General features: G+C 41.9%; 1 protein-coding gene across 1 annotated transcript; it reads right to left on the reverse strand.

The window, feature by feature from the left end:
- Nucleotides 1-5,021: 5,021 nt before the first annotated feature.
- Nucleotides 5,022-22,847, reverse strand: LOC100934684 (zinc finger protein 260-like). Its single transcript, XM_031948277.1, has 5 exons — nt 22,663-22,847; nt 21,122-21,198; nt 18,171-18,297; nt 17,132-17,227; nt 5,022-9,074 (listed from the first exon to the last, which is right to left on the reverse strand). Exons 1-5 carry the CDS (start codon nt 22,676-22,678, stop codon nt 7,276-7,278), a joined length of 2,115 nt encoding a protein of 704 aa, XP_031804137.1. The 5' UTR covers nt 22,679-22,847; the 3' UTR covers nt 5,022-7,275.
- Between the last annotated feature and the right edge of the window lie 3,235 nt (nt 22,848-26,082).

Here is a 26,082-nt window from a genome sequence, read left to right on the forward strand (position 1 = left end):
GCCGGGGTCTTCTGGCCCCTGTGGCTCCCAGGGGCTCGTTTCTTTCCATGTCTCCTCTCCCCGGGCATTGCGCCTGAGCTTTCTGGTGGTACTCCCAGTATGTCCCACCCGGTGTCACCGGCTCTCCCCTTGTGTCTCTCTGTCTCCCCACTACTCTCGATGGCTCCCAGCCTCTCCTCATATGTGTTTCCTTAGGATCATACGTCCCTAGATCTAGGTGCCTTAAGAGGCCACCGAGACCAGCCCCCTCATTCTCATAAGGGATCTGCGAGCTGCAGAGGGGACCTGATTCGCCCGGTGACACACCAAGTAAGTGGCAGAGCCAGGATTCGAACTAAGGTCCCTAGCCCCCTTCCCAGCCCCCCTCTCCGGCTCCCCCCGGCTCCCTCCTTCCGGTGTCTATGGCTAGCTCTGTCTCTATGTGTCCGCGGCTCGGGAGAGCTTCTTAGGGAAGAGGTAGCCAGCGCAAATTGCAGAGGGCAATAGAGCTGGACCCCGAGATGGAAATCCGACCTCTGTTACTTAGTAACCCGGGGTTAGGTGCTCCCACTCTGGTGGGGAAGTCTCTTCAGCTGTCTGGCCCCTGTTTTCTCTTCTGTAAAATGGACCAGACTCCTCTTAAATCTCTGATTCTACGGATAGCTTCTGCTTATCCCGTATAAGCAGTCTTTCTGGGGATAGTTCCCCTCCCGGTCTCAGTGGCTGGCTCCGTATCTCTCCCCATCTGTTCACAACTCTGTGTTGTGTAAAAGGGAATCTCCCTGCTTGCACTCTGGCTGGCTCGGTTTCTCTCCTGTTTCTTTCCCTCTGTCTTTTCTCATGCCTCACCACCTCTCAGTGTCTCCTGGGGGATCTCCTTGCTCCTCTTTGGCTGCCTTTGGCTGCCCTGCCAACTCGTCTTCCAGTTTCCATGGTGAGCTCCCAGGGGCTGAGAGACAAAGAGGAAGAGCGATGGCTGGAGCTGCAGTCAGTGAGTGAGTGAGTGTGTGTCTGATGCGTGTGTGTATCAGGTTGAAGGCTCCCGTCCCCCCCCCCCCTCCCCAAAGGAACCTCGGGTGGTAGGTATCTAAAGGGTAAAAGGACATAACTTAGTGGTGGGGAGCTACACCCTCCTTGGTGATTTGTCAGTGAGATATTGTGATTTGGGGAAGACATAAAGCTGATGCAAAGTGGAGTGAGCAGAACCAGGGAAACAACATATACAAGACTACAATAATATAAATAGGAAGACATAACAATCAAAAGGAAATGCTCTGAAATTATCATGATCAAATTTGGAACCAAAGGAGAGACAGGAGAATGCACCTCTTTCCTTTCTTTGGGCCCAGGGTACAAAACTTTGCATATGCTGTTGATGTGTTGTTTGTTTCGTAGCCCCCTCCTCCCTTCCTATTGTTTCTTAAAAAGTTAAAATTGTTTATTGTTTCTGAGCTGAGAATTTTTGTGTATATTTGGAAATGAAAATATATATTGGGAAATGAACAGAAAAGATTAAAAATTTAAGTCATTTTGATAGATGGGGGCTCCCCATTTTCCTTTTCCTTTGTTCTCTACTCATTTGGAATATGGGAGGTAGCCAATCTAATCCTTCCTTCTTTCTTTCCTTTCTTCCTTTTTTCTCCTCCTTTCCTGATTCCTTCCTTCTTTCTTTCCTTTCTTCCTTTTTTCTCCTCCTTTCCTGATTCCCTCCCTTTCTCCCTTCCTTCCTCCCTCTCTCCTTTCAACTCTTCCTCCTTTTTTCCTCCCTCACTTTCTTTTTCTCCCTCTCTCCCTTCCTTCCTTTCTCCATCTTTTCTTCCCTTTTCCCCTTTCCTTTCTTTTCCCTCCCTTCTTTCTTCCCTTCCCTCCCTCCCTCTCTCACCCTTTCCCTTTCCTCCATTTCCTCCCTCCCTCCCTTCCTCCTTCCTTTTCCCCTTTCCCTTTCTTCCTTTCCTCCCCCCTTTCCTCCCCTTCTCCTTCCCTTCCCTCTCTCTCTCCCTTTTCCTCTGTTCTTTCCTTGCTTCCCTCCTTCCTTCCTTCCCTCCCTCCTTCTTCCTTCCCTCCTTCCTTCAATGCTCATCAAGTGCACATCTAGTTTGAAGGCCTCTGGTAAGAGGGAACATGCCATCACCTGAAGTAGGCTGTTTCACCAAAGGTCAGTCCCTCTAACAATTAGGAAGTTTCTCCTGATATCCAGCCTAGGATATCTGTCTGTTTCCCTCTTCTGCTCCCAATGCTGCTCTCTGGGCCCAAGCAGGACAATCTAATATCTTTTTTTTTTAATAAACATTACTGACTTTTGAATCCTTGAACACAACTGTTATGTCCATGGTCTAGTGGGTAGAGCACTGGCTCTGGAGAGTTCAAATGTGGTCTTAGATACTTACTGGCCATGTGACCCTGGACAAATCATTTAACCTCTGCCTCAGTTGTAAAATGAGTATAGTAATAGCACCTACTTCACAGAATTGTTGTGAGGTTCAAATGAGAGATTTATAAAGGACCTAGCATAGTGCCTGGAACATAATAAATACTTAGTAAATGCTTGTTTCCTTCCTCCTTTCCTCCTTCCCTCCCTTCCTTTTTTCTCCCTTTCTTCCTCTCTCCTCCCTTCCTCCTTTCTTCCTCTCTCCTCCCTTCCTCCTTTCTTATCTTTCTCCCTTCCTCCCCTCCTTCCCTCTTTCCTTCTTTCCTTCCTTCTTTCCTTCTCTTATCTGCTATGATCGCAGAGGTGCCAGGCTTTTAGGTTTAGCCCAGTTGGCTAAGGAATATGTTCTCTTTTGCCTAGGGGCCAGAGCTATTCTTCCCCTCCTCCCCCATTAGAAATCGTAGGGCTGCTCATTGATGCGGGGGAACCTTGCCTGGCATACCAGCATCCACCTATCACCTAGCAACTGGGAAAGAGGCGGGGACTTCTCTGCAGCTGTTGTTATGGTGGTTTGCTCATCTTGTCAAGGAGTGAGCCCTCAATCCTCCCTCCCTTCTCCAACCTCAGAATTCCAATCCTTTCCCATGGGGAGGATCTAATCTTGTTGCTGGGGAAGCTGCAGAACAATAACCCATTTATTTTGACTCCTGTCCATCTCCTCTTTGGATCCCCCACAGCAGCTCCTAATATCAGCAACCTAGAGCTGGAAGAGACTATCTAATCCAAGCAGATGAGAAACTGAGGCCCACAAAGTGAACTGATAAGAATCTGAGGAAGTATTTGAACCCAGATCTTCCTGACTTGCCCAGTTCTTTAGGCACTCTGCCAGACAGCCTCTCAAGGGACCATAGGGCCAGGGAAGGAACATTATCTTGCCCTTAGGGTCATCTAATTAAGTTCTCTCTTTTTACAGATGTGGAATTCAAACACAGAATGGTTCACTGACTTGTCCAGATCACACAGGTATTGACGAGATCCAGGATTCACCCCTGTGTCTTCTTAATGCTAAATCTCTATTGCTTTCAACAGCTTTCCTCTTTGCCTTGGGGAAAATACTCAGTATCATAACTTGAATGAGAATTTAGTTCTACTGTTTCCCAGTTGATGTATCAAATTTTAAATTGTATTTAATTCAATTCAATTCAAAAAGCCTTTATTAAAAGTGCCTACTCTATATAAGAGGGAAGAGGGCCTTTGAGACCATTAGATCCAATCCCTTCATTATAAAGATAGAGAAACTGAGGCTTGGAGCTGGCAAAGGATTTAACTGAGGACACATAATGAGTTAATTGCAGATCTGGGACTACACCCAAGATTTCAACTGACTTGCATGAGCTAACAGTCTGTGATTCATTAGGGCGATAGAAGGCTCACGTACAATATATGAGCAAACACTGAATGGTGTGGTAAGAGACAGCGGTTAGTGCTATGTGAGACATTTCCAGGATTATTGCATGTTGCTTCCCCTTCAGGCACTCAGCCAATCTGGGCTCCTGGCTGTTCCCCGAACTCTGGACTCCTGCTTTTGTCTTTTTTTGCTGTGCCCTATGTCTGGATGCTTTCCCCTCTGCTTCTCAGAAATCCTAACTTCCTCAAGGCTCAGCTCATCCCCTTAGTTTTTTGTTTTTGTCAGCAAGAAGAGAATCTTAAGGTTGAGATCACCAGGAAAGATTCTTAGAGGAGCATCTTCCTGTAGGAAAAAGAACTTGGGTCTGCACATAAGATTTTAGTTTCAATTTTGGATTTAGTCTTTTCCTCTCTGTGAGCCCCAGTTTTCCCATTTGTAAAATCAGGAGTTTACATTTTTTTATTGTTAGATTTTTCTTCCTTAGCTGTGATGTCTCCATGTTAAGTTCCCTCCCAGCTTTAACAGTCTGTGTCCTGAGTTTTATGTTCTAAGACCTTCCTAGTTCTCACATCCCATATTTTAATATCCCTCCAAACCCCAATAGTCTTATGTTTTGAAGATTTTCATTTCTCTATTTTCTTCTGGATTCATCATAGTCTCCATCATCCTGCAAAATTGTATCAGCTCTGAAACTCACACTTCTCCTGGTCTGGGTTTTTTCTTTTCCTGGCCTTGCAGGATTTGGGGCAACCCATCTGTGGAGGGACCCTTATCAAACCTTAATTGGTCTTGCAAGCTTCAATTAATTTTCATGAACTAGTGATCAATGAAACGATTGGGCTCAATTAGCAGGGACAGTCTGTGAAGTAGATAGCTTGAGAAAGGGATAGGGCTTAAATGGAATGTTGAGGGGACCAGGGGAGAGATCAGAGTGCTGAGCAAGAGAGATATGGGACTCAGCAAGGATGCAGGGGGACTAATGGTATGGGTGGTTACATGGAAATTGAATGAGGTAAATGGGGCTTAGTAAGGAGATGGGGACATCTGTGGCTAAGACTGGGACTCATTAAGGGGATGGGGAGGCTTATTGGGAGAGATGGCGATTCAGGGAGAGATGGCGATTCAAGGAGAGGGATGGGGGTCCAGTAAGAGGTATAGGAGGACTAAAAACCTGTAGGAGCTTCATAAAACACGTTTTCCTCCCACAGAAGGATGCAAGCACCCCACTTTTTGCAGTGGCCTGGACGATAGTATTACCTTCCTTCTCTAAGAGTTTTATAGATCGACCTAGACACCTTTTCCAAGTCACCAATTATAGATCAATTCTATTCTGATGATAGCTAAAGATATTAAGGAGGAAGAAATGTTATAATCCCTCTGGGGATTGCAGTTAGGAGCCCCTGATGCAGTCTCCCTCTGTCCCAAAGGATGGGAGAGTCCATACTAGCGGAGGATAGATCTGGTGGGTCTTTCCTGAAGCCTTTCTTATTTCATTAGCCTCTTCCAACACTCTCCCTCCTGTTAGCCATCTGAAAACCCCAATATATTTTCATATCCCAAAGAAGGAACTGCAACTTGGTTGTGGTGTTGGTAAACTCACTCCTGATCTGTGTCTAATCTCAACCCAAAAGTCATGGTTCTTATTTGCTGGTCCATGTCTAAGCCAACTTTACTCTATTAGACTCTTCCTAGTTGGGTTATAGGAACCTAGACTTAGAAAAAGAAGGGATCCTGAAGGACACTGAGTCTAACACCATCATCTTTCAAAAGTAATAAGACTCAGAGAATGTTGTGACTTAGGGTTACCCAGCAGTAAAGTCCCTGAGGGGGCTGTTGATCTCTCTTCTCCCTGACTTAGAAGTGAGGAGTCTAGCACTCTAGCTCCTCTACAATATTGCTTCTCCTTCCATAAACTTTTTAGTCTTTCCCCTAGTTAGGGGAATTCAGCCCATTATTCAGTTTCCTTTAGTTGAGTCCCCAGTCTCCATCAATTCTTCCTGGCTTCCAGTTTTCTCCCAAAGCTTCCCTTTTTCTTATGTTGCCATCTTGTCTCTTTGGCCTTTGTGGAAAGGAAGAAGGGAATTCCCACATTACCTCTGTTCTGTGTTGAGAAGTTCCAAATTCCCTTTATGCCTTTTTATCCTCCATCTTCCTCCAGTCCTTCAAGTTTATAAAAAGCCTTCTTAGGGCTTCAATGTTATTATCTTTCCTAGCTCAGCTGGAAGGCCCTCTCTCTTTTGTGTCATCTCCAGTCCCTTTTCAAGGATTCAGAAGCTCCTATATGCATTAGCATGTTAAAAAGGATTGCTTTATTATTAAGAGAAATAGCTATTATCTTCCATGAAAATACTCATTCTTCCATTTACCAAGGATTTATGAATATCTATAAGTACAAGGCCAAGAGAAAGAGGAAAAGACCGAGTCTCAGCTACCCTATCTTCACTTACATTTTAACTCATTTACTTCCAAGCTCCTAATCTGGAACCTGCTCCATTATTAATTCCTAGGCTAGTCCAAGCCTGTCACTTTACATATGAGGAAACTGAAATACTGAGTGGTTAATGACTTGCATCAGGTCACACAGGTAGGCAGCCTCAGGATTGGTTTTCAGGTGGTTTGGATTTCAGGTGCTATGATTCTAGAACCAGGTAACAACTCTTTCTAAGTTAGTGGAATGGTGCTCTGGATTCCAATCCTGACTCTGAGAGCTGTACAAGCTATGTGACTTGATTGATTCATTAACCTCTCAATTTCCTCATCTGTGAAATGGAGGTAATAGTAGTGCTTTATCCTGCAAATATCTTGTTTGCATGCTTTCTCTTCCCCATCAGACTGGAAGCTTTTTGAGAATAGGCTTCTTACACCTTTCTTGGTATTCTCGGTGCTTGGCACAGGGCCTAGTACACAGTAGGTGCTTAATAAATGTTTACTGACTACCTACATCAAAGGTTGGTGAGGAAAGTCCTTTGTGAGTCTCAAAGTGCTAAAGATAAAAATATTTGTAGATTCAGAAGAAAACTTAGAGAAGATTGAGTCTGATTTCTTTTTGAAACTGAGGGAGATATGTACTCTAATAAGGTCATTCTTACTAAATGGCTGAATTGGGCTTTGAACTAGGTCTTCTGGTAAATCCAGTGTTCCTTAGTACTATGCTAACTGCGCTGGGAGCAGGAGCTCTTCTTTGTCTTTCTGGTATCATCAGTGCTTAGAATAGTGCCTGGTACACAGTAGGCATTCAATAAATGCATCTTGAATCACTTTCCCTACCTTATTTATTCTTCTCTGTAATCCCCCTTTCTCCTTGCACTTACTGCTTTCTTAAGTGCTTGATAAACATTTGATAAAGTCACTTTATTAATGAAATTTCTATCTGGTAAAAATTTTTTTTTCACATTAATAAAGGCTGAACTGTCCCAAAGATTTATCATGTTATTTCTTCTCATAGTTTTTCTCACTGGTCTGAATTTTTCGATATTTTGTTATTTTGTGCCAGTTGAGCTGGCGTTCGATGGGCTTCCCTTTATGTACAGAGTTTCTCTTCCACATGCTTTCTTTGATGTTTAATAAAGGACAGTCTATTGTTGAAACCTCTCTCACACTCACTACATTTATAATGTTTCTCTCCAGTATGAGTTCTTATGTGTTTGGCCAAGGATGAGCTCTGACTCAGGGCTTTGCCACATTCATTGCACTTATAAAGCTTCTCTCCAGTATGAGTTCTCATATGTTTTGTAAGGGATGAGCTTTGGCTGAAGGCCTTCCCACATTCCCTACATTTATAAGGTTTCTCTCCTGTATGAATTCTTTGATGTCGAATAAGGTGTGGACTCTGGCTGAAGGCTTTGCCACATTGATTACATTCATAGGGCTTCTCCCCAGTGTGAACTCTCTGATGTAGAGTAAGCTGTTCATTCCACGTGAAGGCTTTCCCACATTCACTGCATTCATAAGGTTTTTCTCCAGTGTGAATCCTCTGATGCTTGATAAAGAACGAGCAATCACTGAAAGCTTTCCCACATTCACTACATTCATAAGGTTTTTCTCCAGTGTGAATTCTCTGATGTAGAGTAAGGTTTAGTTTCTGTCTGAATGTTTTCCCACACTCATTACATTTGTAGGGTTTCTCCCCAGTGTGAATCCTCCTATGCTTTTTAAGGAGAGAGCTATGGTTGAAAGCTTTCCCACAGTCATGACATTTATAAGGTTTCTCCCTAGTATGAATTCTTTGATGTTTAGTCAGTGATGACCTGTCACTAAAGTATTTCCTGCATTTGTCACATTGATAGGGCTTCTCTCCTGTGTGAATTCTCTGATGTTTAGTAAGGAATGAACTGTTATTGAAGGCTTTTCCACATACATTACATTCATAAGGCTGCTCTCCAGTATGCATCTTCTGGTGAAGAACGAGATGTGAGCTCTGACCAAAGGTCTTCCCACTGTACTGATTAGCTTTTTCCCCTGTGTAAATTCTCTCATGGATAGTAAGGGATGACCGGACACTGAAAGTTTTTCCACAGTCATTACATTCATAAGGCTTTTCTCCAGTGTGAATTCTCTTATGGATAGTAAGGGATGATCGGACACTGAAGGCTTTTCCACAGTCATTACATTCATAGGGCTTTTCTCCAGTGTGAATTCTCTTATGGATAGTAAGGGATGATCGGACACTGAAGGTTTTTCCACAGTCATTACATTCATAGGGTTTTTCCCCAGTGTGAATTCTCTGATGGGTAGTAAGGGATGACTGGACACTAAAGGTTTTCCCACATTCATGACACTCATAGGGCTTTTCCCCAGTGTGAGTCCTTTTATGTTTAATAAGGGATGAACTGTCACTGAAGGCTTTTCTGCACTTGTTACACTCATAGGGTTTCTTCCCAGTGTGAATCTTTTGATGTTGGATAAAAGCAGAGCAGTATTTAAAGTCCTTTTTATAACCAAGGCACTTATATAGTTTCCTCTGGTGCCGAACTAGGTCTGAGTCCTTTTCTCTCAAGCTTGCTTCAGAAGCACCAGGTGAGAGAAGCCTCTTGCCTTTGGTCTGGTCAATCAGAACTGACTTCATATTGGTGTTTCCTCCTAATTCATGGTCTGATTCTCCAGGAGATGCTTTCTTGTGGGTGACTGCCATTAGCCTCAAATGTCTCTCTTCGTTTCTCTGTTGCATCTTAAACTCTCTGCTTTCCCATGCCTCTCCCACCATAGAATTCCTGGAACCATTCTTTTTGAGTTTTTCTATAATCTTGCCCCAGTATGATTTTTTTTCAGGAATATCCTTCATGAGAGATGACACCTTGGTCTTAGACCTTGTCTCCCAATCTGGAAAAAAAAAATCATTCATTCAGTCACTCCTTAGACAAACATTTTTAAAACACCTTTTTTTTTTTTTTTTTTTTTTAATTATAGCTTTTTATTTACAAGATATATGCATGGGTAATTTTTCAGCATTGACAATTGCAAAACCTTTTGTTCCAACTTTTCCCTTCCTTCCCCCCCCTCCCCCAGATGGCAGGTTGACCAATACATGTTAAATATGTTAAAGTATAAGTTAAATACAATATATGTATACATGTCCATACAGTTATTATGCTGTACAAAAAGAATCGGACTTTGAAATAGTGTACAATTAGTCTGTGAAGAAAATAAAAAATGTAGGCAGACAAAAATAGAGGGATTGGGAATTCTATGTAGTGGTTCATAGTCATCTCCCAGAGTTCTTTCGCTGGGTATAGTTGGTTCAGTTCATTACTGCTTTATTGGAATTGATTTGGTTCATTTCATTGTTGAAGAGGGCCATGTCCATCAGAATTGATCATCAAATAGTATTTGATAGTTTAATACTATTAAAACACCTATTATTTTAGAGAATTATGGCAACTATGTGAGGTAAAAACCCAGGTAACTATGGTATTCAAGGGTTTCTTAAACATTTTCCACTTGTGACCCCTTTTTGCCCAAGAAATTTTTATGTGACTCCAGATATGGAGGTATTTAAAATAGGTATACAAATCAAATACTGATAATAAATCATAATTTTGTGATCCCCCACCTTCAATTTGAGACTCCATATAGAGTTGCAAATCATAGTTTAAGAAGCTGAGGAATATGAAACATCACACAATAAATCATGTAAGGAGTACAGTATCCAGGAATATGCTGGGGCCAGCTAAAACTGGCTCTCAATAACAACTGTAAAATTTTCATTTCCACCTTGGAAAGCAGGAAATGCTTTAATCAGGACTGATTTATTGTTTTGATGATTGTCTAGACTTAAAAAAAATGATGGAGAAAATATTAATAATGCTAATGAGGTGGTACTATATTCTTTCTCGCCATGGGAAAGGTGATTGTTAAACATTTAGCAACATATCTCTCATGCTGCTGCACTGATAAATGAAGAAGTACCCAGAAAGAAAGCTGATTGTTAAGCATTTACCATCCTACCCCCTCATGTACTAAATGACGCAGTCCCAAAGAAGCTCAAAACCCAACTTCTCCTGACAGAGTAAGACCTGTGGCCCTCTTTTCCTGATGTCAGGGAACGTGAATACTACCTCCCTCCATTCGCTCTTGCCCCACCAGAAATATCACCAGTTCCCGACCTTGATTTATACCTTAGGTTAGAGCTCCCTGCTCCCTGCCTCCAGTGTTTAGCCCTAAGAACCCAACCTATATTACCCATGTGGGCATCTTAACTCCATCCAGAACTCCGATGGACTTCCTTGGATCCAGATCCACTCCACCTTGGTCCCTTTTGTTTTGTCTCTCCTGTCATTTACTGAAGCTTCATGTTTTCTTAATCTGCTTTTGCCTTTCTGATAGTGGTCTCCTTCTCAGACACCAGTTCTTTCCTTAAGAGCATAAGCCCAAGTTTAAGGTTTTAGAATAATCACTTCAGGAGATGTGCTTATATGCCAAGTCTTTTATTCAGGATGTAAAAGGCAAGGGCTGGACTGGAATGGGAGCAGTAGAGCCTCATAGCCGGGACCCCTACATCCCTGACACTAGAGCTGTAACTACGGCTCTGCTCTGAAACTTGTGCTCCTTGGACTTTTTCCACTGGTGATACAAGTGGCAGATAACAGAGACTACCACCTTTTCCTGTCCTGGATTTTAGTATTCCAGATCACCTTCCTAAATTTACATTAGAGAATACAGTGGTGTATAGGAGTTTAAGGGCTCTGAAACTCACTATGACCCTGAATAAGTCATTTCACCTGTTTGCCTCAGTTTCCTCATCTGTGAAATGGGGATATTTCCCCATTTCACCTACCTCCAGGATAAATGCACCTACCTCCCAGGATAAATGAGAAAATACTTGTAAAGTGCTTAGCAAAGTGACTGGCACACAGTAGGCACTAAATGATTACTGTTATTATAGCTTACAAAACGTTTTCCTCAAAACCTTGGGATGTACATAATGAAAGTATTAATTCTATTAATTAGTTAGGTTAAGAAGCAGAAATGGAACTAATCCACCCTCAGTTAGTAACTCTAAGAACTAGGGTTGGAATTTAGCTCACAAAACAAAATACTTTGGGTAGTTTAGGTGAAGGTGAGTCATTAGTAGCTGCACCTGATCAGGGAAGACTCCTAGAAGAGGTGGCATTTGACGTGGGCTTTAAAGGATGGGTCAGAATTCAATAGATGGAGAAATGGAGGGAGGGGATTCTAGGAGAACAGAGTGAGTAAAGGCACAGAGGTGGTAAGTTTCATGATGTGTTTGGGGGACAGAGAACAGACCAACTGGGTTGGTATATAGACTACATGGAAAGTAGTAATGAGAAGAAACTATCCTTAAAGGGCAAATGTCTCATAGTAATAAAACTGGCAAAGTAAGGTAGCACCAGGCTCTAGAAGACCTTCAATGCTATAAGAATTTGAATTTTCCTTGGGAAGACATAGGAACCACTGAAGATTTTTGAGTGAGGACTAACATGATCATCCTGACAGTAGAATGAATAATGGATTAGTGGAGGCAAGAAGTAATAAAGGATTGTACTATGGAGCACTGGGAATAGAGAGGATGGGATGGATGGGAGAAACATGGCAGAATTGGAAAGAAACAAACTAGGCAATTGCCTGGATACGAAAAGTGAGAAACAGGAAACAGTCAAAGATAATACTGTGGCTTCAAAGTGTTCTATTTCTTGGGTTGGGAGAAAAACAGTGCCAGAGAGAAATGAAAGGTGAACCACTGGAATAATGCTTAGGTGTTGGCACTTGGATACAGTTGAGGGTTTTGATGAGGAAATGAGAAGGGAGCAGGAGACAGTTCTAATGGGAGCTAGATATTTCAATATACAAGGTAGTCAAAGAGATTCAGGAGAAGGGAAGATGGGGAGTTAGGGAAATCTGTGACTAGAGGGGCTGAAAATAAAAGAATGACAGGTTCCTGGACAGGATTGAGATAAGAAGTCAAGGACTGATAAAAATGTATTTGCCTAGAGCCTTACAAATTTAAGTTAGATATTAAAGTAGAGTCAGCCCAGTTGTGCAGTGGATAAAGTGCTGAGCCTAAAGTCAGGAGGAACCGAGTTCACTTACTAGTTGTGGGATTCTGGGCAAATCACTCAACTTTTTTCTACCTCATTTTTCTTAACTGTGAAATGGGAATGATAAATAATAGCACCTACCTCCTGGGGATGTTGTAGGACCAAAGGAGAAATTTGTAAAAAGTGCTTAGCACAGTGTCTGGAGCTGTAGGGTGAAGGACTGAGGAGAGATTTTAGGCCGGAAGACCAATCGATCCGATCCAATAAACATTGATTAAGTGCTTACTGTGTGCCAAGTGCTGTGCTAAGCATTGATCGTACAATTAATAAAAAGAAAGCCAGTTCCTGCCCATTACTTATAATTAGAAGGTTGCTGTAATAGTCCAGGCATGAGATGATGAAGATCTGAACTCTGCTATTGGCTATGAGGGGAGAGAAGGGGACCCAAAGGAGGAAGAGAGGTGAAGAAAAAAGGAGGATGTGGGAGATGAATGGCGTCAAAGATGACCCAGAGGGAACCCAGGTGATTGGGAGGATTGGTGGTCCCAGAACAATAAGGAACAAGGAAGTTCAGAAGACTGGAAGTTTGGGATAGAAAATGAGTAGAAGGAAACGGACTTGGATGGTATCAGTTTATGAGGGGTCTTGAGAGCCAGGCAGAGGAGTTTAGGTTTTGAATAGGGATTCATTATAGATTCTTAAAAAGAAGTGTCTTATGTAAATTCCTCTGGTGGTTGCATGCTGGGTGGGTTGAGACAAGAAGAAGCTGGAATGGGGGAGGGGATCCTTAGAATGATAATGATCTAAAGTGGATTGGGGGGGGGGGGATGGAGAAGAAACTATTCATAAAGGGCAAATGTCTCATAGAAAAGACTGACAATTCAGTAATCAACCAGATAAAATGGATAGAGAGAAAAGATTCAAAGAATTACTGAATGATTTTTCTAGCCTCAGACTGAAGATGGTAGTACCAGTGATAGAGAAGACTGGGGGGGAAGGAAACTGGTTTGGGTGGAAGAAGACGGGTTCTACAAGACAAGAGTAAGGAACTGAAGTCAGGAGATCAGGGCTTTGATCTCAGGCTCACAAACTTACTGGCTGACTTGTCTGAACTTTTGTGTCCACATCTGTAAAATGGACAAGATACCTTTTTTTTTTTTTTTTTTTTTTTTTTTTTTTAACATTTCAAAGAGCTATTGAGCAAAGTTCTTTGTAAACCCTGAGGTGCTAAAGAAAAGAGAGCTACTCCTCCCATGCAAGGTCTGGGATAAGATCAATTTGAGATTAAGAAGCAAAAATACTTGTCTGGAGATCAGAGTTAGTTGGGCTATAGGAGACAGTTATTGTGCACGAACTTGACCTTTTTTTTTTTTTTTAATATTTGGGACACATTAACATGGACTTAATACTCGACAGTAGTGCTGCAAAACTGTGTTTCTTTAAATAGTCGGGCTGTTGAGAGATATTGAAGTCAGCTGTGGGTCTTTGAAACTCCTTTAGTCTCCAGTTTTATCTTCAGAATACTGATGATGAAGAGATGATTTCTAAAGTTTTTTCCCAATTCCAAAATTTCACATTTCTATGACTGACTCATCAATCAGTTGGAGTTGGATAATTAAGAATAGCTGGGGCAAACCATAAGCTTTGATCTTCTTGTGGTTTGTCCTTCATTCTCAAGGAGTATTGTCACATCATGGAGTGATGCTGTAATTTGCAATCGAATTGGATTTCAGTGAGGGAGGGCTGTGCGAGGTCCCCTGCCCCACTTTCTCCTCCAGAGTCAGCTGAGTTTAATAGCAATATATAGAGCAGGAGGACTGGAAGTGGCCCTCAAACCATGATCCAAGGGCAGAGGAGAAGCAGAGGGAGGAGTAGATCAGTGAGATCTGATTGTTTGGTTCTATAAGACAGATGGGAATTAGAAAAGGGAATTTTTTTTTACTCCCTGAAAACAGAGCAGAGCTCAGCAGAGTTTGGCCTTAATGAGGGACAAGAAAGAGTGAATCCAGATGAAATTACATACAGGTACTGATGTAGAATGGGAAGGAAAGTCCGTGAAAAAGGGGCTCCTTAGTTCTAGAAAACTGAAAATATAAAATGGCTCTGTCATTGATGTCAAGGAAAAAGGCAGAGTCATCATCAGAAGGAAGGGAATTAGATTAGTTACAGGGAGTTACAACAATGTAAAATCCAATGGGTTCTCAAAAGAAAAGAAGAAAGATATTATCAAGATATAGGTAAGATTAACACAGTTACATATGGCAGAAGAGCGGAGCAAAGTGAAGACTATGACAAAGTCACCATGGAGATAAGGGGTGTCAGAATCATGTCTCCTAGTTAGCTAAATCCTTGGGTAAATCTTATATGGTTTATATTCTAAGGGTCCTCCTAGCTCTGACCCCCTGTGTTCTAAGGGCCCTCCCAGCTCTGACATCCTAGGTTCTAAGGGCCCTCCCAGTTCTGACCTCCTAGGTTCTAAGGGCCCCCCCCCCCAGCCCTGACCTCCTGGGTTCTAAGGGCCCCCCCCCAGCCCTGACTTCCTGGGTTCTAAGGGCCCTCCCAACCCTGACATTTCATGTTCTAAGGGCCCTTCTTGCATGGTGCTAAGGTTTTTCTTAGCTCCTATATTTTTTTTTCCTATGATGGTATTTGAGAATGGGATTTCTATTTGTAGATGATGGCTCAGTTTGGTGTTGACAGATTCTTAGACACAAAGAAGGTGAACAAAAGATTACAAATTTGAAGAAAAGGAATAAGCAGCTGGGATATCACAAATTCATTGGAGACAAAAGGAAAGAAAGGAGTCAGTAGTAAAAACCATGGCCTCGAATAGCTCTAGACAAATGTTCAAAGTTTATTCAACATATGAGAGGAACTTGAGATCCTAATGTGAGAGGTCAAGTTTGACCTCATAGCTACCATTAGTGGAATTGGATTATGGCTTGGCAGGGATATACTGTAACTAAAATAACAGGTTAGGTAAAAGGGGAGGGCTAGGGTAAATTAAAACAACATAATCATGTGATCAAATCCAGGAACCAGAGAAGAGAAACATGATGGTTAAGTATTTAGGTGAAAATCAAGGGAAGAAAAGTAACTTTGTTATTGGAATAAACTACAAACCACCCAGGCAGAAGAAGCAAACAGATGATGAGTTTGAGAAACAGATGAGAAGTGTGGCATAGAACATGATATAATAGTGATGGGACCTCAATATCTGTTAGAGCTTCTCTCCTTATGGCTAAAGGCAATGAAAATCTATAACTTCTTGATTTGCCTTAATTATAATTTCCTTCTGCAAAAGATGGATGGACAAAGGAAATTATATCCAGGATCAGATTCTTATTAAGGAGAGGAAACAGATTGCTGGGGTGGAAATGATGGGAACTTTGGAAATATGTGAGTAATACAGCCTAAAATTTGTGATAGAGGAGAGAGAATTTAGGCGTATTCTGACATGCACCTTAGATTTTGGGGAAGCAGATTTCAAAAGAATTCAGAGAAAAAATAGGATCCCACGGAGTAGAATGCTCTAGAGCAGTGAGTGGTGTGAATTCCAATAGAAATGGGGGTCATGGGGCAGCTAGGTGGCTGCAGTGGATAGAGCACTAGCCCTCAAATCAGGAGGACCTGAGTTCAAATTTAGTCTCAGACATTAACACTTCCTAGCTGTGTGACCCTGGGCAAGTCACTTAACCCCAATTGTCTCAGCAAAGAAAAAAAATGGGGGTCATTAAACCATAAGTACCTTTGTATGTTATATATTGAAATATGTTTATATAGATATTTCTTTCTTTCTTTTTTTTTTTTTCTCTCAAGAATGAAGTTCTGAAGAAATGAAAGGAAATAATTCTAGTAAGGATGTCCTCAGAGACCAATATGGCCAGCTCTACAAGGAACTTACCAACTAACTTAGAGGTTAAAAAAATAAAAAAGTTGGAAGATAATAATTATAGTAATAACTAACTTTTATATAGTACTTAATATTGGCAAGCATTGTGTTAAGCACTTTATAATGATTATCTCATTGGATCTTATAAAGTGGGTGATAATATTATCCCCATTTTAGAGATGAAAAAACAAACAAACAGATTAGTGACTTGCCTGGGGTCACACAGTTTGCAAGTATCTTCATCCTTCAGGAAGATTTCCAATACTCTGCCTATTATGCCATTTTAGCTAACAGAAGATGTGAATGTATAATTCTATAAAAACTGTGAGGAACACAGAACCTCAGAATAAGCAGAGGCAGGCAAGGGAAGCTACAATTTTGTTTTATTAGAAGAAAAAGGGATAGTAAAGAAAGGATAAGACCTTTGCTTGGAGTGGATGGGATGATGATAACTAAGAACAAAGAGAAGGTAGAGCTGCTCAGGACTTCTTTTTATTTCTGTTTTTTCCTTGGCAGAAACTTTATACTAGAAATGATGAAACAGCAACAAATATGACTAACTGATACCAGAACAAAGATAAGTGCAATGAAATAAAAAGGAATATCTTGTTGCTTTTGATGAGTTAAGTCACTTGGCCAGAGGAAGCTGGTAGATGTGATGGCGGAGCTACTGGCAGTGATGTCTGAAAGATCATGGAGGATAAGAGGGCAAATGTCCCAAATCTTAAAAGAAGGGCCTGAGAACAGAGTCTGTAAACCACAGGCCACTGAGCTTGACTTCTAGTCCTAGGAAAGTTCAAGGATAGTTCATTAAAGAGATGGGTGGCAAATATTTAGAAATGGATGCAGGTATTACAAAGGTTAAACAGGTTAACTACATTTTCTTTTTTGATAGGATTAATAAACTAGTTGATTAGGGGTTTCCAAATTCCTGAACCAGCTGAGGGACTCCTTTCAATGACTTGCACCTATTTATGGCCCTCACTCACCTGGACAGATGTCTCCAGAGCTGCTTCTCTTTTGGGCCCAAGGATCCTTCCCTTGCTCCAAATGGGAGATCACTTCAGGTTTAAATACTGGAAAGCCTGTTTATGGGAAAAGAGGCCAGGCTTGGGACACAGTCACCCCACAGTTTTGCCCCATAGGAACTCCATTCATCCAGCATCATTCATTTGGTAAATTTGTTTTAAACATTCACTGCATGAAGAACATCATGTTTAGGGCTAGGGTAAGAAGGCACAATTGAAATAAGACAGTGTCTGCTCTCCTGGGGTTTACATTCTAGCGCCTTGGTCTTTGGGAAGAGAAGATAATAGGGAAGCCCAGTGGAATATGGGGAAGACTTCAGAAGGAGCTCAACCAATGATTTCTCTCAATGATCAATGGAGGCATCTTCCTTGGCTCCTTGAGGGAGTCATCAAATTGGGGAAATAGAAGATGGGAAAACTACAGCCTTAGGAATTACATAATGAAAAATTCTCATATAAAATACCCATATAAAGCATAGACTTTTTCTGGGAAACAGGGAATAAGACTCCAGTCATTTTCACTGGCTGTCCTGCATGTCTTGAATTCTCTCACTCCTTATCTCTTCCTCCTGGCTTCTCTGACTTCCTGCAAATCTCAGCTAAAATGCTACCATTCTCAATGTTAACATCTTCCTTCAGTTTATCCTTACATAGCTTGTTTGTACATAGTTGTTTGCATGTTGTTTCCCTCATTAAATTGTGAATTCCTTGAAGGAAGGAACATTTCTCCCTCTCTTTGAATCCCCAGAGCTTATCTCCTGCCTTCCCAGTCCCCTTGGGCCCCGGAACCAGGGCTTTCTATCAAGTCATTAAGTATGCTTAATAAATTCTTGTTAACCTGGCAGAAATGTCCTGGTTCCAAGGCCCAAGAGGACTGGGAAGGTGGGAGTCTTGATTATAAACTCTTCTCCCACTTCTTTGTTCTCTGAACAGAGGAGAATGGCCACCAAAATGAGTGGCTTGAGTGGGCCAGTTGGGAGTAATGAGAAACTGTTCCTACCCAAGGAGACCAGGTTCTTGAAGTTCTCCAGCATCACTTCCCTGTACAGTGCCTTCTGAGCAGGGTTCAGCTGTACCCACTCCTGGGGGGTGAAGTCCACGGCCACGTCCTTGAATGTCATGGATTCCTGAAACACAGAACATGTTTCTGCTCACCCAGAGACCTCAGGGTCTGAGGGAGAAGAGTGAAGGTCTTACCATCATGAGGGTTGGGGAGGGATTAAAACAAGTTATTGGAAGTGGTTGTGGAAGTGTAGTTTTTGTCAGGGATGATGTCAAGGTAGGTTCCTTCTCAGGCAGGAACTGGATCAGATGCTCTCTGAGGTCCGTTTCCCTACTCAAGCCTACATCAAACTCTTAGAGACTTAATAAAGATGTATATTTAAATAATTAAGGTTGAAATTGTGGAGCTCAGAAAGTGATCACCCAGATACTTGGAGAAGAAAATGAGTTGAATTAGCAAGAAAAAGCTTGCCAGGAGAATCAAGATAATTTTGGATTTGATAATACCCCAGAGCAGAGGTGTCAAACCCATTGCACTCTCTGGTCACCAACTGTTCTTGAATGCTAGAACCAGATTACCATGTAATCAGGAAATAAACGTTTAACAAAATAAATGTCAATAGAATTCTAGGTGGATAATGTTAATTTGTAGTTTTCTAAATCAATAGGCACCTGAAAAGATTAGTTTCTATTTGAGTTTGATAGCATTGACCTATAGGCTGTTTAGTCCAATTGTAGTTTCAATCAGTAAGTGTTTATTGTGTTGGCTGGCACCATGTTTGGGGCTGGAGTTATACGTCCAACATGACATAGTCTTTGCCTTCAAGGAGCTAACATTCTACTAATCCAGGGGTCCTCAAACTTTTTAAATAGGGGGTCAGTTCACTGCCCCTCAGACTGTTGGAGGGCCGGACTATAGTAAAAACAAAAACTTTGTTTTGTGGGCCTTTAAATAAAGAAACTTCATAGCCCTGAGTGAGGGGATAATCATACTCAGCTGCTGCATCTGGCCTGCGGGTGTAGTTTGAGGACCCCTGTACTAATCTCATCCTTGCTATCAAAAGGAACTCTCTGGCCCGTAGATTCTTAGGGATGGAAGGGATCCCAGAGGTCAATCCATGCAGGGAAAGAATTCCCACTGCAAAATGCTCATCAAGTGCACATCTAGTTCTCTCTGGTGAGAGGGAACATACCATCATCTGGTCTGTTCCACCAAAGGTCAGTCCCTCTAACAATTAGGAAGTTTCTCCTGATGTCCAGCCTAGGATATCTGCCTGTTTTCCTCTTCTGCTCCCAATGCTGCTCTCTGGGCCCAAGCAGGACAATCTAATACCTTTTTTTTTTTTTTTTTAAATAAACATGACTGACTTTTGAATCCTTGAACCCAACTGTTATGTCCTTGGTCTAATGGGGAGTGCACTGGCTCTGGAGAGTTCAAATCTGGCCTTGGATACTTAGTGGCCATGTGACCCTGGGCAAATCATTGCTGTAAAATGAGTATAGTAATAGCACCTACTTCACAGAATTGTTGTGAGGTTCAAATGAGAGATTTATAAAGCATTTAGCATAGTGCCTGGAACATACTAAGTGCTTAGTAAATGCTTGTTTTCTCCCTCTCTCCCTCCTCCCTTCCTTTCCTCCTTCCTTCCTTCCACTTTTTCTCCTTCCCATGAGCCTTATCTCCTGAAGACTAAAAAGTCCTAGTTCATTTCATGTTTCCTTGCCTGAATTATATTTGTGACTCCTGTCACTAGTAAATGTTTTTTTTTTGATGAATGATCTCAAGGACTTTTGACATATAAGTGTCCTTGGTTTTTCACAAAGCAGCTGATTCTATTTTTGTAAGGAGTCTCTTCCTTTTAAAGAAACAGCCTTAGCTTCCTGTTCCACTTCACCAAACATTTACTAAATGCTTACTGGGTGAAGACTCCACCAGAGTGGGGTGCAGGATGGTGTTGGAGGAGACCATACCCCCAGGGGACTCAGACCCATCAGGTCCTTGTTCTGCTCTGTGGGGCCAAGGAGAACACACCAAATCCTTGTTCCACATGCTAGTCTTTTATGTACCTGAGAAGATGTTTGAATCACAGGGTTGTTCTGATGTTCAGCTAGTTGGTATAGTGACTAGAGTGCCTGTCCTGAAATCAGGAAGATCTGAGTTCAAATCCAACCTCAGACACTAGCTATGTGACCTTACAAATCACTTAACTCAATTTCTTCATCTGTCAAATGAGCTGGAAAAGGAAATGGCAAACTGTTCCAGTATCTTTGCCCAGAAAACTCCAAATGGGGTCATAAAGAGTTGAACAAGACTGAACAACAATGTAGATATTTTGCAAACTTTAAATTATTACACAAATTCTAGTTATTCACATTATTATTTCATATCTTCTATGAAACATTTCCAATTCCTTTAGCTGACCCTCATATGACAAGGTCATTCTATCTTTCCTCTTCTGGATAATCCTTAGTTTCTCAGTCTTCTCTCTAGGTGTGTTCCGACCAGAGCAGCAGACAACAGAATTATTATGTTCCTGAGCACTAGACTTTTTTAGTTTAGAACTCTGAATGTTTTTGTCTGACAAAATCCACTCTGTTCGTTCATGCTATGTAAAAGGCAAAGAAAAATCTAGCTTGATGCCTTCTCTACTCTTGGATAAGACAGATGACTTTTTGAACGCATGTGGAAGATTTTACATTTATCACCATTAGACTTTGTCCAATTAGTTTCTGTCTCATCATTCCATACTGTAAATACTTTTGAGTCCCGATTCTGTCATCCAGTGTATTAGTTTTCTAATTCTTTGTGCCATTCTCCTGGTAGAAAAACAGTGAGAGGCTCAGGTCAAAAAATAAAGCTTTGTGGGGCAAAGAAGTTGTGGGATAAGGGAAGGAAATGCCTTTGAAACATGAGAGGGAAATTCAGGACATAGAATAAGTCCAACTCACCTGGGATTGGACTGTCTGGAGCACAACAACTCTTTCTGCCTCCTCTAGGGGATGGATAGGGTCCAGGAAAGGTATGGCTGGGGGAAGAGAAGGTAAGTATGAGGGAAAAATCCTATCCCACACCAGGTTAGGCTGGAAATCCCCCATTATAATACAAAATAACAATATGCTAATAACAAGAGTTTATTAAAAATCTATTGGGTATATAATACTATGCATGACATTTAGTTAAGACATGATATATGGTTCAAAGAGTAGTATATGGCTAAATCACAAATATATAGATAAGTAGATAGATGATAAGGGGAGTTAGGTGGCACAGTGGATAGAGTGTTGGGCCTGAAGTCAGGAAGACTCATTTTCAAAGATGGACTTAGACATTTTACTAGTTGTGTGACTCTGGAAAAATAATTTAACTGTTTGTCTCAGTTTTCCCATCTGTAAAATGAGCTGCAGAAGGAAATGGCAAACTCCTTTAGTATCTCTGCCAAAAAACCTTCATGGACAGTACTAGTATGTCATGGTCAGTGGATCATGAAGAGTTGGACACAACTGAAATAACAACAAATGGTAAGACAATAATATAGGACAAGTCCATTGGAAAGTACGTGGAAAATGTTATACGTGAAGTGGTGATGGGGGAAGGAATATTCCTGATTTTGGAAAACCAGGGAAGGCTTCATGGAAGAAGTAGAAGTTAGGGATGCTGCTCCCACATTCAGAAGGATCTTGAGAAAGGCTGGCCAGTTTCATAGGATCTGAGATATGAAGTTCATGGATAATATTCTCTAGAACACTGAGCCAATGTTCTGGCTCTAAGGTCATAGCGGATCTGCACAAGGGGAAAGACCTCTGGCCTGGGTGGGTGGGGGGAACCCAGTAATTGAATTTTCAGCTTTGTTTTCAGCTATAGGATATTTAAACTTTTAATTAAAAGTTTAAACCCAATTCTATTAAACCCAAACTCTTTTTCAACTCCTCACTGAAATACTTCCACTGGCTCACATGGGAGGGGGGCATTCACTGACTTCTCTAGAGTCCTACAATGTGATATGTTTGCTTTGCCATCAGAGAGACCAAGAAATCAGACCAGTTCTGAACTTGGCATAAGGAAGTACAGATTCTTGTTCTGCTCTTATTACTAATATGAGCCAGCAGGAAGCTTAGGGCAGTAGCCACTCTCTGTGCCAAAGGATGATCAGAAACACATAATGAAAAGCCATGAAAGGTGCTTGAACAAGATCAAAGCAAAGTTCTTAGATTCTCTGACTGAAGGCCAGGAAAGAAGATCCCTTTGAAAGTAATGCGCTGTTCTATGGGAATAGCCAATGGAAAAGGATGTTACTTCTAAGATCTCTGCTAAAGAGGGATTTGGAAGATATACTGTAGCTGAAAGCCTAAACTAGACCTCCAAACCTTCTCTTTTTCAGAATAAGCCTTCCATGAGTCTTATGTCTCAAAGAAGTCTTCCCTGTACTGGGTTGGCCTATGACACATCCAGAGCGAATCATTTGGTCCCCCAACTCTCCTGGAGTTCTCACCTCTCCTTCCAGCCATTTTGGTTCAACTTTTCCAAGTCACTCCCTCCTCTCACTCTTGGTCGTTGAGCTCCCAGGCAGGCTTCAGCACCAGCAAGGACAGGATCCACTCCTCTTTCAGCTTTCCTGAAATGTGGAAGAACCTCAGGTCACTGCTGTCTCTTAAAACATATTCTTCCCTCAGAGCTTTTTTCCTAATGCTATAAACCCTAGAAGACCTTAAGCCCAATGCCCATTTGAAAAGAAAACTCCTCTACAACTAGACTAATAACTGATCATCTGGCCACCACTTGGAGACTTTCACTGATCGAGAGCTTACCATCTCCTGAGAATCATAGCACCATAGATTTAGAACTGGAAGGTACCTTAAAAATCATCTTATCTAACAACCTCATGTTTTACATGTGAGAAAATAGACCTCCCCAAAAGTTATATGACTGGCCTAACTCCATATAAGTAGTAATTGAGGGTCAGAATTTAAATCACTCTAATTCCATTGCAAGATAGATTCTCCTTCTGACCAGGCCTAATTGCAAATTTTCCCTTTTATGAAACCAAAATCTCATCCTGCAATATTTTCCCAGTATTCCTAGTTCTGCTCTCTGGGGAAAGAGCTTAACAAATTTCTCCTAAGTGATAACCAGCTTTGACATATTTGATTATGTTCCCCATGGATCTTCTTTTATTCAGGCTAATCTCTCCCAACTCTTTTATGGCCCAGAACCAGGTTCTTGACAATCCCACAGTGGAGCTGAGGGACTGCAAGGTTAAAGTCAGTGTCTTTCTTTAGCTGATACCTTTCTGGGACCCCCATTTGTCATCTAGGGAAGAAGCCCTTCAGAACCTCAGACTGGAATCTGAAAATTCTCTCCTGAACTTTTGGGGCATTTAGAAAGATTCCTGGTTGGGAGAGTCAGGAGACTGTCCTATCTTTGTCCCTATATATTCAAGAATATTCCTTCTCTGAAGTTTGGTTTTTCCTCCCATAAAATCAGGGAACTTGATTGGAATCTCTTAGTTTCTTCAGCTCTGACATTATAGGAATGAATGTCAAGCTGAAAACCAAGCAGTTTTAGAGGGTGTACAGAGCCCTCTGCTTACCAAGGAGTGGACTAGCCACAGGATGGTGCTGTAAGCACACCGGCAAAGGAAGTTCCAGGTTGTATAAAAGACCATAAAATGATATTGTGATCAGAGAGGTGACAACAGAGGCAATGGCCATAAACCAGGACAGTGATAACAAAAATCAGAATAGATCACGATGTACAGAGGATGGGTGGACTGATGGATCAGACTAGAGTTCCAGGATGTATACATGGTGGCCCTGAGTCTATGTAAGTAAGGAAACTGACTGGCCATGTGGTAGCCCTGGAGGAAAAGTTTAGGATGCAGACCCAGATCATATGCACAGGAGTGCTAGGGCTAGAAACCTAGGGTAGCTTAGGATATAGACCAGGATCTGTAAACATAGTGGCTTCATAGGGTAGTCTACGGATCCATGTGCACACAATGATACTGAAGATGTTATATAAAGGTTATATAAGGCAGCCACACGATGGCGCTGTAGACACCCAAATTAGCGGAGAGTTTGGAAACCTAGCTAGGATAGAACCTTAGGACACATACATAACTGGCCACATGATGGTGCTGAAGTCATATAGGTTAGACTAGATTCTTAGAATCTAGCCATTGCACACAATGGCCACATGGTGGCGCTGAGGTCACATAGGTTAGACTGGATTCTTAGTCTATCCTATGCACACAGTAGCTACATTGTAGTGCTGGTCACACAGCTTAGACTAGTCTAGCCCTTGCACACAGTGGCTACATTGTAGCTCTGAGGTCACATAGGTTAGACTGGCTTCTTAGGCGTCTAGCCCTTGCATACAATGGCCACATGGTGGCGCTGAAGTCACATAGGGTAGACTAGTCTAGCCCTTGCACACAGTGGCTACATTGTAGCTCTGAGGTCACATAGGTTAGACTGGCTTCTTAGTCTATCCTATGCACACAGTGGCTACATTGTAGCTCAGAGGTCACATAGGTTAGACTGGCTTCTTAGTCTATCCTATGCACACAGTAGCTACATTGTAGTGCTGGTCACATAGGTTAGATTGGTCTAGCCCTTGCATACAATGGCCACATGGTGGCGCCGAAGTCATAGGGCAGACTAGATTCTTAGCGTCTAGCCCTTGCATACAATGGCCACATGGTGGCGCTGAAGTCACATAGGGTAGACTAGATTCTTAAAGTCTAGCCCTTGCAAACAGTAACTACCTGGTGGCGTTTTGGGTAATAGAGATTAGAACAGTCCTAAATTTGCAATGAGGACATACAGACTTGCTCAGCATCCCCAGGCCCCTGTAGGGAGAAGGGAATGGAGAGCCGCCCCCAGCCCAGCAGGGCCCCTTCCCCCATTTACATCCTCACCATTCCCTCCGCCCCTGCGCCTCCGAGGTCGGTCTCCAGGCCCACCCTGGCTTGACCGCAAGGCTGTTAGAATGGCCAGAGGTTGGACGAGACAAAGCGGTGAACGCCCAGGCTGGAAGCTGAGGAGCACCGCGTAGGCCTCTGGGAAATGTAGTGTAGAGACAGATAGGTTTGACTCTCAATGCATTTTGGGAGTGATAGTTCGATTTAGGGGCTGTGGTGTCCTGGATGGATGAAGGCAAGGATACCTTAGGATGCAATAGACTGGGCTTTTCACCAGTCTCAGTACCATTCAGTTCAGTAAATCTTAATTAAGTGCTTACTGTTTCTAAGTTAGGAGAAAAGTCGCATGAGTATCAGAATGTTGGGGTGAGTGTGATCAATCTGTCCCTAATTCTCTTTTTTTATTTTTATTTTTATTTAATAGCCTTTTATTTACAGGATATATGCATGGGTAACTTTACAGCATTAACAATTGCCAAACCTCTTGTTCCAATTTTTTACCTCTTACTCCCCCCCCCCCCCTCCCCTAGATGGCAGGATGACCAGTAGATGTTAAATATATTAAAATATAAATTAGATACACAATAAGTATACATGACCAAAACGTTATTTTGCTGTACAAAAAGAATCAGACTCTGAAATATTGTACAATTAGCTTGTGAAGGAAATAAAAAATGCAGGCGTGCATAAATATAGGGATTGGGAATTCAATGTAATGGTTTTTAGTCATCTCCCAGAGTTCTTTCTCTGGGGCATAGCTGGTTCAGTTCATTACTGTTCCATTGGAAATGATTTGGTTGATCTCGTTGCTGAGGATGGCCTGGTCCATCAGAACTGGTCATCATCTAGTATAGTTGTTGAAGTATATAATGATCTCCTGGTCCTGCTCCTTTCACTCAGCATCAGTTCGTGTAAGTCTCTCCAGGCCTTTCTGAAATCATCCTGTTGGTCATTTCTTACAGAACAGTAATATTCCATAATATTCATATA

The sequence above is a fragment of the Sarcophilus harrisii genome, chromosome 1 (genome assembly GCF_902635505.1).
Source record: "Sarcophilus harrisii chromosome 1, mSarHar1.11, whole genome shotgun sequence".
In the NCBI taxonomy this organism is placed as follows: domain Eukaryota; kingdom Metazoa; phylum Chordata; class Mammalia; order Dasyuromorphia; family Dasyuridae; genus Sarcophilus; species Sarcophilus harrisii.